Source organism: Pieris napi, chromosome 24 (genome assembly GCF_905475465.1).
Source record: "Pieris napi chromosome 24, ilPieNapi1.2, whole genome shotgun sequence".
NCBI classification, from domain to species: Eukaryota; Metazoa; Arthropoda; class Insecta; order Lepidoptera; family Pieridae; genus Pieris; species Pieris napi.
The window spans coordinates 882,948-895,027 of record NC_062257.1 but is presented as its reverse complement, the minus strand read 5'-3'; the positions used below and the strand labels follow the sequence as shown (position 1 = coordinate 895,027).

At 35.3% G+C, this 12,080-nt stretch overlaps 2 protein-coding genes across 2 annotated transcripts; one reads left to right on the top strand and one right to left on the bottom strand.

Annotated features, from left to right (window-relative positions):
* The first annotated feature begins 409 nt into the window (after positions 1-409).
* On the top strand, positions 410-3,156 carry LOC125061794 (protein ALP1-like). Its single transcript, XM_047667393.1, has 2 exons — positions 410-830; positions 1,929-3,156. The coding sequence occupies exons 1-2, from the start codon at positions 550-552 to the stop codon at positions 2,803-2,805; spliced, it is 1,158 nt and encodes a 385-aa protein (XP_047523349.1). The 5' UTR covers positions 410-549; the 3' UTR covers positions 2,806-3,156.
* Positions 853-3,544, bottom strand: LOC125061795 (uncharacterized serine-rich protein C215.13-like). Its single transcript, XM_047667394.1, has 2 exons — positions 3,158-3,544; positions 853-1,802 (listed from the first exon to the last, which is right to left on the bottom strand). The coding sequence occupies exons 1-2, from the start codon at positions 3,345-3,347 to the stop codon at positions 922-924; spliced, it is 1,071 nt and encodes a 356-aa protein (XP_047523350.1). The 5' UTR covers positions 3,348-3,544; the 3' UTR covers positions 853-921.
* Positions 3,545-12,080: the final 8,536 nt, after the last annotated feature.

Below are 12,080 nucleotides of genomic sequence, written 5' to 3'. Positions count from 1 at the left end.
CTAAGCTAAGCTAGAAATAAATAGTGTGCAGACCAACAACTAAGCCAAATCTCAGTACGGCGAAGGATGTGCAAAGGGTGTGCGGGGTAGCGGGAGGGGCTTAGCTTAGCTCGTGTAGCTGCGCATCGGCATACACAACTAACTTAGCTTCGCATATTTTAGTTAGCTCACATAGCTTAGTTTGCGGTCTGCACACAAGTATGTAAAACTGCGTCAGCTATGCGAGCTAAGCTAAACTAGCTTAGCTCTTGGTCTGCAACCCGTATAAAGCGGGCCATAGACGGACCGCATGTTGCAGTCAAGACCGACTGCAACATGCGGTTTGCTCAGGAACTGCTCGAGCGGTCTGTGTATTGCGTATATGAATTAAGTATGGAAACTGCAGATCGCCGTGCGGCGACCGCGTGTGGTTTTACAGTGACGCTTCTGTCCGCGCGGGTGGTAAGCGCGCGGATGACCCGCTCGAAACTATAAAACTAGTTTTAAAGCTAGTCGCGCGGTTAGCCGCCTCGTACAGTCGTGATCGGTTTGCCGGCTCATACAGTCGTGATGAGACTTCTCGTATTTATTATACTATATTACTTATGGAAAAAAAGGCAACGACGACGACGTATACAAGTACATCCTTACAATGCCACTAGATTGCTGAGAGGCGCGTTCTCTACATCGTTTGCGGATTTAAGAGAACATAGTGACAAGTTCTTTAAACATTTTCGTCTGTCTATAACAACATTTGATGAATTACTCTGCAAGATAGAACATAATTTAAAAAGATCAAGTTTACGTCGAGCACCTATAGAACCAGTTGAAAAGTTGGCGATTACCTTAAGGTAAGTGGCATGAAAAATACTATTTAATTTTTAGTAATTACTTTATTTACAAATTTAAACAATCAAAAAAACAAAACTCGTTGAAATGTAATTAATAGAAATTGTCGTTTTCTGATGCAATATTTGGAAAGTGCTGTATTTCTTCACAGCTTTGCTGAACAGAATTATTGACTGTTGAATGAGGATCATATTGATTTGCTGTTTGATAGCCTTGCTGAGTGGTGGTACTAGACATTGATTCGTTGACTGGTAGCGTTTGGTTTGAAAAATATGATGAATTGGTTGCACACATTACAGAAGAATTAGAATCATTTTCTGGTGACATGACGGTGTAATATTGACTTGCTGATTGATAACCTCGTTGCGTAGTAGTATCATTAGAATGATTGGTTGTTGATGTTGTAGTAGAATTTGAGTTATGTTCTGGTGACAAGATGTTGGACGTCGACGTAGTGCCACTTGAAGTTGGCGCGGAGAGATCCATGGCGATTTGCAATACTTTGGCACGAAATAATAGTTTTTTATAACTGTTAAAAGATTTTAGTATTGGACCTAGAGAATTAAAAAATGACAAATCGTCAGAGCTTATGTCTGGCATATTTTTGTCTAACAAATCTACCAACTTTTTCTCAAACGCGGAGTTCTCTTGTACCCGTTCATGTTTCCTCTTCCGAGTCCATGTTGGTTTATCTTGGTCAGCCACCGGAGTAGAACTGTTTTGAGAAGAGCCAGAAATTTCGTCGTTATTTACTACGTGAGCTATTGTTTCAGATGAACTTGATTGTTCATTAATGTTGTACATAGATTCTGAAACTTCGTTTTCAGTGATACGATCAAGAAAGTTTAATTCTTTGAAATAAATGTATTTTGTAACGGTTTTTGCCCCGCTACCAGATGGTGCTTTTTTCATATTAGCTTTGGTTTTGAAATATCCATCTCTTGCAGATTTCCATCTTTGACGTAAAAGCTTATCTGAAACAAAAAAAAATTGGCAAAAATAATATTTTGTGTATCACGCCTTCTCACTTGTACTTTTTATGAATCCTTTCCTACTTGGAACTTTCTACTAGTTCTAATAATTATATATATTTTTTTCAGATTCTTAGCTACTGGGAACACTTACTCCGATCTACATGTCACATACAGAATGGGCGTTACTACTATAAGCAAAATCGTCAAGGAAGTTTGCTGTGAGATATGGGAAAAACTACGCGAAGAATGCATTCCTCAACCGACAACGCAAATGTGGCAACGTATTAGTGCAGAGTTTGAGATGTATGCAAACTTTCCTAACTGTTGTGGGGCAATAGATGGTAAACATATACGCATAGTTAATCCCGCAGGTGGAGGGTCAATGTTTTACAATTACAAACATTTTTATTCTATTGTCCTTCTGGCAATGTGCGATGCCAACTATTGCTTTACTTATGTCAACATTGGTTCTTGTGGGAAAAACTCTGATTCCACCATATTCCAAAACAGTGTACTATTTCAACAGTTAGAAAGAAATAATTTAAGGTTACCGGCTCCAAAGTACCTGCAAGGATCTAATATTGTGGCACCTCATATAATAATTGGTGATGGTGCATTTGGCATATCGAACTATGTGATGAAACCTTATCTTCGAAATGATATGAGCCACAAACAGAAGATATTCAATTACCGTCTAAGTCGTGCCAGAAGGTACATAGAATGTACATTTGGAATATTATCAAACAAGTTTAGAGTGTTTCACACTCCAATGAACGTGAGCTTCTCCAACGCAAAAACTATAGTTAAAGCTTGTTGCGTATTACACAATTTTATCAGAGTGCGAGACGGCTACAATGGAAATGACTTATTAAGCATTAGTGGTTTGATTGACATGAATCTTCAGCCAGTTTCTAGAACAGGAAACACACTACGCGAAGTGTTTGCCGATTACTTTATATCGCCTGCTGGCAGTGTTTCGTGGCAAGACAGACAAATATTCTAGAGGTACCTACCTAGTACCTATTTGAAAGAACTTATTAGTGGAATTGAATTCATTGTCGTCCTTTCAAGTATAGACTATAGTGATGATTCATAGTCATTTATGACTAATCTAATGTGTTTTTTCTGCAAGTAAACCGTTGAAGAGTGTTCAAATCATCAAAAATCCACAATCTTATTTTTAAATCCATAAAGATAGTGCTCCAACAAGTAAAATTGATCAATTTACCTTATCTTACCCTACATATCGATTGAAATCTTACCCTACATATGTTTAACGACGACTTTTATACCAACATAATATAAATTTTATATTATAAATGTAATTGATAAAAATACAAATTTTATAAACATACCTTTGTCTTTCTTTATGTAATTTTCTCCAAAGATTGCTTCTCCAACTTCTTCCCAAGCCTTATTTTTTGCGTCTTTGTTTTTGTATAATTCGTTCGATGGATCCCACAGCAACGGTCGAAAGCGAACTTCTTCAATCAATCGACCCGTATCGATATAATTCGCATTCATTTTGGCGACGACGGTACGCATGCGCGCGTCCGACCGGCGAGACTGTGCAACGCACACTGAACACAATGACTCCTCGCCCGCACGCGGTTGAAAAGCGCGGCTGAATTGCCGTCAACGCGGGCCATCCGCGTGACTATGTAATGATCCATGAGACGCAAAGCTCGTGGCCCGCGACGCTTACCAACTGCGCTGGCGAAAGCGTCACTGTAAAACCACACTTAGATCAGTCGGTATCGGCTGCAACATGCGGTCCGTCTATGGCCCGCTTAACTTGTTAGCCCACCTTACCAGTTAGGTTGTCTCTGGTCATGGTTAAAATTATCTGTGAAACAAAACAGGAAATGAAATGTGTTTCTTTCCACATGGTTATATGGGGAATACTACAAAAAAAATTGTTTTATTTACATGATTTTTATACTTAGCAACGACGTTACTTATCTGTGCATTAAGTGAAAGAATAAAATAAATTGTTTTATTGCGCTGGTTTTATTAAATTTACTTAATGGAAGAATTTAATTAACTGTTAATTATATTCTGATGACTGATACTTTTTTTGATATTAAGAACAATATAAACAACTTTTCCTTTGATATGTTTTTTCACAACAAAATAGTTAATTATAATACTTGACTGAAAGTAATTGTCCATTTTATTTGGAAAATAATGTATGGCCTCTAGGCGTTTAAATCCGGCCCTGAATATTACTATAGCGAGACGAAGAATAGATGTGTATACTTGTAACAAAGAAAGTCATACACCACTGAAATGCTTTTATAATTGAATTGTGGAGCATGATATATTATTATAGTACATAAATACTTTTTGAATTTGGCCATAAATATGCGGCATATAAGTTTTGTAAAAATTTCACAATCGCTAAATTGTTATTCTTGGTTCTTATTCGTTTTCTGAGAACCGAACCATTGTTTCGGTTGAACGGTAAGCTGCGGCGTTTTATTTTGTATTTCATGAAAACGGTGATGTAATAAGTTCAAATAAATGTTCAAATTCTATTATCAGCATAATTTGTTTAAAGAGGTTTTAATAACATTTTGACGGAACCATAGATTGATATTTTTTAATTGTCAAATTCTTTACCATTGTGACTTGGAATTAAATTTAGAATCCAGACCTATAATTGAGAATGCTTTGCGTTAAAAAGCTAGAAATATGATGTATTATTCTGTCTAATAACAAGCCTGTATAGATTCGAGTGACCAAGTCGTTATAGTTCTAGCTATAGAAGCATTAGGTTATTTACTATCAAGTATCAATGAAACGATCCGCAACGACCTAAAATGATACAGTCACATTCAAAAAAAGAACAATACAATGTAGCGTCTTGCTATACATCATACATGCCGTGATAATCATTTTTTTCGTTGGAAACAGATAAGATTCTTTGGGATCCGTGACTCATTTAGTGTTCCCAGGATTAGTTGAAACAAATTCATACACATATATACGGCAGGTGAACCTTACGATACAAGGTCAACGGTTGAAGTTTAAGCATCACTACACGTACATTTCACTTCCGTCGGTTAACGCACGAGCGGGCGTACGAAAGAAAGAAAATAACGTTCTTTGAGAAAAGATAATATCTTTGTCCCCCTCTCTCGTCGGTTTGCGCGCGCTCGCTCCTCATTGGTCAGTCGATGCTTCGCCCTTCGCGCCTCACGCGCAGCGTCTAGATTTTCGATTTCAAATCTCGACCGTTTATTTCGCGGTGAACGTTCGGACGGTGCGGTCGTGTCGCATGACGCGCTAATAGTTTAAAAAAAACGTGCTCGTTATTGTTCTGGTGCAACGTGACATCGAGCGATTAGTGCAGTGCTCGTCCTAGCCGGTCAAAGGTCAATTTCTTTCGATGGGTGGAGGTTTAGTGCATGTTTTACATCATGACTAGATCCACACTCATCCATGGAAGTTGCGATATTCTACGTGCGGCAAAGAGGCGTCGATTACGGTCTCCGGTATCAAAATGATACGTCGTAAGGTACGCGTCTACCTGCGCAACCGAAATGTTAATTGACGTTGTATTTCTTGTGAGTTGTGATGCTTTATGATTTGTATGTTTAGAAATGTATTCTAGAAGTTGTCGATACGATTGTGTAAGCGGGGTAAACGAACGGGCGAGAGGGGTGGAAGCATGCGCAGGCACATCTGCTCGTTCCAAGAAAGGCTATTGTGGCGGGTCCCGGAGTGGTCAGTGCGGTGACGTCACGACTCGGGGCCGACAACCTGACGCTTCCCCCTCGCCCCTCACAAATTACTATACACAAACGCTTCACGACCATGTAATAGAGAATTATTTATAGCTATCATTAAGGAAAAATATTTAAATAAAGTCATTCATAACTAATGTTTTAAATGGGATACAAAGCTAAACCGATTAATGTGAATTCAAATCAATTTTCTCGAGTAATCGGGTAGAATTAAATATTATTGTGTAATTTACCTGCAGATTACCAAGTCGGGTTTTCCCATACGTATAACTATCCGTCATACACTGAAGGTTTACATTAGCTATTTGCTGTACCTACATTGTAATTATGTGGTTGGAAATGCTGATAAAAAACTTACATAATACTGAAACCTCAATAAATTTTTTCGTGTTTACGGTGGGTACTTATCAAATGAAAACGTTCAAATATTCACAAAGTAATGTCTGTCGGAAGCTTTGAGTCTAACCTTTAAGATACCACGCATCATCAATCATAAATGCACGCGCTTTTTACCGAAACCCGAAGCGTCTTAACCGTTACAATACCTATTCACTATTTTAAAAACCAAAATCCAAGCTCCGGTGAAACATTACAAATACAAAATGTGACGAAGTATAGTCATAAAGTGGCATTATGAAACAAAGTCCAAAAGGTCTCGAGCCCCAAACTAGGTTTAAATTTTTCGACAGATGCCATAGCAACTAGAATTGTAAGCCGTTTTAAGCGCTCATCCATCAAATGTCTAAAGAATAAAGATGAAATTACAAAGCGACTCAACGTTCCGGGTAGCGACGTGCTACCTGCTCGCAGTCGTTAAACCAGGTAGATTTTATAGAAAAAACCTTGTGAAGGCCCGATTTGCATTGGTTAATTTAACGCTATGGAGTTCGACGCCGTTGGAAATTAATATGATTGAAAAAAACTTTTTAGAAAATCACGCTTGTAACTTTGTTCTGTCCCTCAAGAATTAATAGTATAGTTGTTTTTCAAGGCATAAATTGTGAGGAATAGTTCTACTAAAGTTTTTTTATTGTATCGTTTAGATGAGATAAAATTTGTAAGTTCATGAAACATAGAAACTCGTGTACCGATTTTAAAAATTCATATAAGGCGCCATCAATATTAAGTGACATTTTATTGTAATTAAAATTCGTTTTCTCGTTTACAAAGTTGCGCGGGCTAGTGATGAATAAAAATGAGGAAAGCAAGAGATTTTTAAAGTTAGTTCAAGGTTAAGTTTTGCTGATAAAGAAGCTTCCCGCTTTTAAGTAGTTTTTAGTCTAAGAATTGTATTGCCGTACCTATGTTACGTTACGTAACCCATGTTTATTAACAAAATTTGACTCGAGGAGAGAATTTAGTTAAAAGAGCAATTTGTCTGATTTAGATTAATGAAAAACAGGGAATTCTTGATTCCTTAAAAGTACATCTATCGAGAACTCATTTGTCAAATTTTGTTTATTTTGTGATTGAAGAACAGTGTATTTCAAGAGCGTAGACTGATTTAGTTTTTAAGAATATTGTTTTTTTTATTCGTCTGCCCTTTACTGACCACATTTTTTTTCAAAATGGCCGACCTAACCGGATACTTCTTGTGTTGTTAATGTTTTTCAGTTCCAGTTAGTATTGGGTAATATTATATTTTATATTATTATATGTTTAGTAAGTGCAGTTTATGTATGTAATGTATTTAAATTTGCGTATAAGTTAGTAAATTATGTTTTCATAATTACATTTATTAAAACCTAATTTACTATGATGTCATGAAAAATCCTTCAAAATTTATAAGTTGATTAACCGTACTTTTCGTAAATAGAGTGAACATATAAAATTATTGTCATATGTATAAATATATGAATATATAATAACTTAGGATAAAAAAATGCTTCATTTATTAGACTTTTCAAACGTTATTTTATGACAAATTAATCAGTTATTGAAGCGTAAAACAAATTTATCGTAAATAAATTAAACTTCTCTGTACCTTTATTTGTATATTATATTTAGGAATCAATCTAGGTTAGCGGCGACATTTTACCTTGTATGAGGTAAGAATATAACATTATTTGAAAATTAGTGAATTGTAAACAGCACAAACAACGCCATTTTAAATAACGAGAATTGAAATATTGCTAATTGTGGTATAGACTTGGTTAAACCATAGACAAAGGCTGTTCATAAATTACAGACTTAACTGATGACAATATGACGATGTAGAAATAAGATCTCATTTATACATGCTTATGACGATATTCAAGAAATATTTGCTAATTGGTATAATTGACAAAAACTTAAATATTTTTAATTAAAAAATAACTCTAGTATCTCATATTTTGTTGCGTATTGTTTCGCCAAGTACGACAGATATTAATTAAATTCATTAAATTAAACAAGTAACTTATTTAAAAACAATGTGGCTCGTAACTTATGTATTGAAAATAAACAAAATTATATTAGAATGAAAAGAAAAACTTTATTAAACACACTAAAATGGTAATCAGGTAAAATGAAAGTGTGTAATAGCCTACACACTAGGATTCCGTGTCGTCGATAGCTATTTAATATAGGTACTTGATGCAATAATTTCTACAGAACACTTACAATTTTATTAACTCCTGTTGCACAATAAAAATATTTGTCTGTTTCAGCATAGGACAGCAAAGTTGTTGTTTAAGATTGTTAGCATTAGATGGTGAATAGTTTTGAATCGTTAGTGAAAATGTTGTTAAATAATAAAGTGGTCAATGATCAAAGGGCGTTGCAGCGTTGGGCAAAGAATGTGATTGCCGAGAATTAGTGTAGTATAAAAAAGTTAAACAAAATTTTAGGATGCTAACGAAAATTAAATTGAAATGAATGCAGGTAAAAGAAATAGACAAATAATTAAACATATCTATGGCTTAAAATACAAAAGAACATGATCTGGCTGTATGGACTAAAGTCCTTTGCCTTTCTCATTAGGGATAAATTAATATCATCTTAAAATACAGTTGTAATCTGTGACCGTTGATGACATTTACATTTTTGACAAGTCTAGTTTCTGAATGTTACTCTATGTTATGTTTACATTTCTGTATTTCCCACTATCAGTGTTAGGTCTTCGAACTATTGAAACAAAAACAAAATTTTCTCACACAACGTGCGAACGTAGGGCGCCGACCTAGGCTGGCTTCTCTTTTGTTTGCCTTCACTTCACCGTTATTCGAGTGCAAAACAAAGGGAATGAATCGCTGTTTACAACATTTAATTCCTTTGTACGTGTGCAAATGTTTACGGATAAATCTATACTATTTTTTAACAGCCAACTCACCTCGGAAACATTGCAAGAGTGCGTTGACGGCGTATAAATAATCTAGTTCTTTATTTGACTTCATTATTCAAGCCTTCAAGAGCGGCGCAATGATTATAGCGGTCATACAATTTTTCGACACCATTTTATAGTACGATTTGTCTTTCAAATTAGGCTTCAGTTTCGGTGATAACTTCTTCATCACCGCAAGCTTTCCAGTGGGTTTTCTCTGTGGTCTGAGAAAAGGAAGAAGTCGCTGGGAGCCAAATCTGGAGAATACACTGGATGCGTAAGCAATTCAAAGCACAGTTCTTGGAATTTTACAATCGTTTTCATTTATAAAGAAAAATTAAACAACTAAAAACACTTCTTCGTCTTGTCATCAAATAATAGTCCATAGCAACGCTATTTCATTAACATGGCCGGCCATAATGAAAAATATAGATTAAAATCCATGTGGTAACGATGTTATAACCTTGTTCACGAAAAAAAAATTTGTAAAATTATAAAAGTATGCAAGATGCAGGTATGCGCTATGGATGTTCTGAATACACCTTTTAAGATTCCGCAATAGCTTAAACAAGTCAAGGCTTAGTGATCATTGTATGTCCGGGCGCGATACAAAATTGATTTTGTTTGGTATAGGAACGTGAAACAAAGTACCATTACGTCTTCTAGGCAGGAACATGGAAATTTAAAACATAAAATGGCTTCGAGGTTCATACACATTACACAATTTCTATAAAACCTAAAGTCATTGTGTAGTCGGGCCAAAGCGAGACAACAACATGGCGACGATGCGGCTTGATTGTCGCCAATTAATTGTAATAACCCTGGATGTAACATGTCGGAATAATGGCTTTTGTTATCTAGTAAGTATTTCTGAATGTGTAATAGTTGCAGCTCCTTTCAAACGTTGTGTAAAAAAAACATGGCGATTAAAAAGAGTGGCGGAGAGTTTATTGTCAGTTCTACTCTCTCGTTCTACGTTGATTTGAGAACTGGCACTAAATGTAAAGTTACAAGCATTTCATATACATTTCATTTTTTATGACGTTCATAAGTGTATATTGTGTTACCTATATGATTAAATGATTTTTGACTTTAAGAGAGAATAATATATGTAAGAAAGTTAAATTTAACAATTCGTTTTAATATATTTTGGATGAAACTAATTTACTGAATTAAGAAGGCAGTTTTTGGCGTACTCTATGTGGAACCAGCTGCCCACTGAAGTTTTTCCGAACCAATTCGACTTAGGATCGTTCAAGAAAAGAGCGTATCGATTCTTAAAAGGCCGGCACTTGCGGATACTCTAGCATTTAGTGTCTATGGACGGCGGTATCACTTAACATCAGGTGAGCCTCCTGCCCGTTTGCCCCCTGTTATATAAAAAAAAATATATATTGTAGTTTGCGTGGGTGTAATATACACCTACTGTTAAAAGACATACTAAACAAATCATGTATATCAAAAGATTTTCTGGTAATTATAAAAATCACTTAATTGAATAATGTATAATACTTTTATTATCTTTATATATATATTATATATATAATTCTTCTGTGAGTGTGTATGTCACTGAACTTCTCTCAAACGACTGGACCGATTTTGATGAAATTTTTTGTGTGTTTCAAGGGGATCTGGGAATGGTTTAGATTCACAAATCAGCCCGCCAGATGGCGCTGCAGTCGGTACATTCATACTTTGCTTTACTAATTGCTTAAAATATCATGCAGGACAACGTCTGTCGGGTCCACTAGTTTATTATATAATTCAGTAGAATTATATATCACGTACAGTAGTACGCGTTTGTCACTGAAATCCTCTTAAACGGCTGGACCGATTTGAATGATTTTTTTAGTTTGCGTTTGGGTGGCGCCTGGGATGGTTCAGATACACAAATCAGCCTAGGAGATGGCGCTGCAGTCGGTACTTTCATACTTTGTTTAATATCCTAATCGCATGAAATATCATTCAGGATAATGTCTGTCGGGTCCGCTAGTAATTTTTATTTACTATATTAGGTTTTTGAAGTCAAGGTGCTTCTATAGCGTGACCGAATATTTAGAACATAAATTTAATAACGTATGATATAAAATGTACAATAATATAATGATACTAATAATGTAAAATTCCTTTAAATACAAATTTGCGCGCCATTGTGTGTGGCAGAATATGCGAACTAATGATTGTACCACCTGACACATTTTTGTACCATATTCCGGCAATAAATGATTATTATTAAAAATGTACAGAAATAATACTTTTTTCTGTGGACCTCTAATAGACTATAGGCCTCCTCCAACGGGTGCCACCTCTCTTTATCTTGAGCATTTTTCTTCCATTCTTCTCCACCAACTTCTTTTATCTCGTCAGCCTTTGACAAAATTTGTTATTTTGTAATTTGTAATTACTATAGTAAATACATTTTGATTAATCATAATTACTGGGAAACTTATTTACTAGTACACACTGTAGACATGAAAACAGGGTTTTGTTTTGACACACTTGTATTTAATAATGTCATTGCGATTTTTTTAATTAAATTTCTTTTTAATTAATGAGATAATGACAAACTTAAGCTGTATCTAAAAATAAATAGGGATGTTGTCATCGGTCAAATAGTACCTAAGAACTGATTAAAGCAATATTAAATAGGCTGCTTAATATCTACCCTCTCGCCGTCCATAATCTAAAAAAAAGTGCGTGCGTACAAAGTACACATGTCAGAAGTGAACCTTCTTTGGCAAACTAATTTTTAACTCTTGTTCATATTTATACAAATCTAAAACTTCAGATTTCCGTGACTTAGAGGGAGGGAAAAAGGAAGATATGTTAGGAATGTAATGAATTAAATTGTCATTGAAATATTTAAAGTGTCGAGAATTAATACAAATAGTAAATTTAATTTGTTTAATTTAAATTCTCTTTACGAAATTTTAATTTTGAAAATAGAATTTCTATAAGGTAATGCACCCTTTTCACTCTCTCTTTATAGGTCTCATCGCTCTCTCCCTTTTATTCGACAAAAACGCTGCCCATCTTCGTACCGTTCCGTACAAATTTTACCCTCATCCGCCTAAAGTTTCAGTTCAAAAACTGTTAAAAGATTGGCTCCTGAACACACCTGACACAGAGTTGGAGATGCTCCTAACATGTAGTTACACATTACACTGACTCATTGACTGTCATGCATCCAAAAAGTTACGGAGAAGGTGTAAACAGCTTAAAAAAATT

Excerpts from the sequence above, each read along its gene's own strand:
- LOC125061795 (XM_047667394.1), bottom strand. The coding sequence starts at position 3,347 with ATGCGTACCGTCGTCGCCAAAATGAATGCGAATTATATCGATACGGGT. Across the intron at positions 1,803-3,157 it reads TTACATAAAGAAAGACAAAG|ATAAGCTTTTACGTCAAAGA; the intron begins GTATGTTTATAA and ends TTTTTGTTTCAG.
- LOC125061794 (XM_047667393.1), top strand. The coding sequence starts at position 550 with ATGAGACTTCTCGTATTTATTATACTATATTACTTATGGAAAAAAAGG. Across the intron at positions 831-1,928 it reads AAGTTGGCGATTACCTTAAG|ATTCTTAGCTACTGGGAACA; the intron begins GTAAGTGGCATG and ends TATTTTTTTCAG.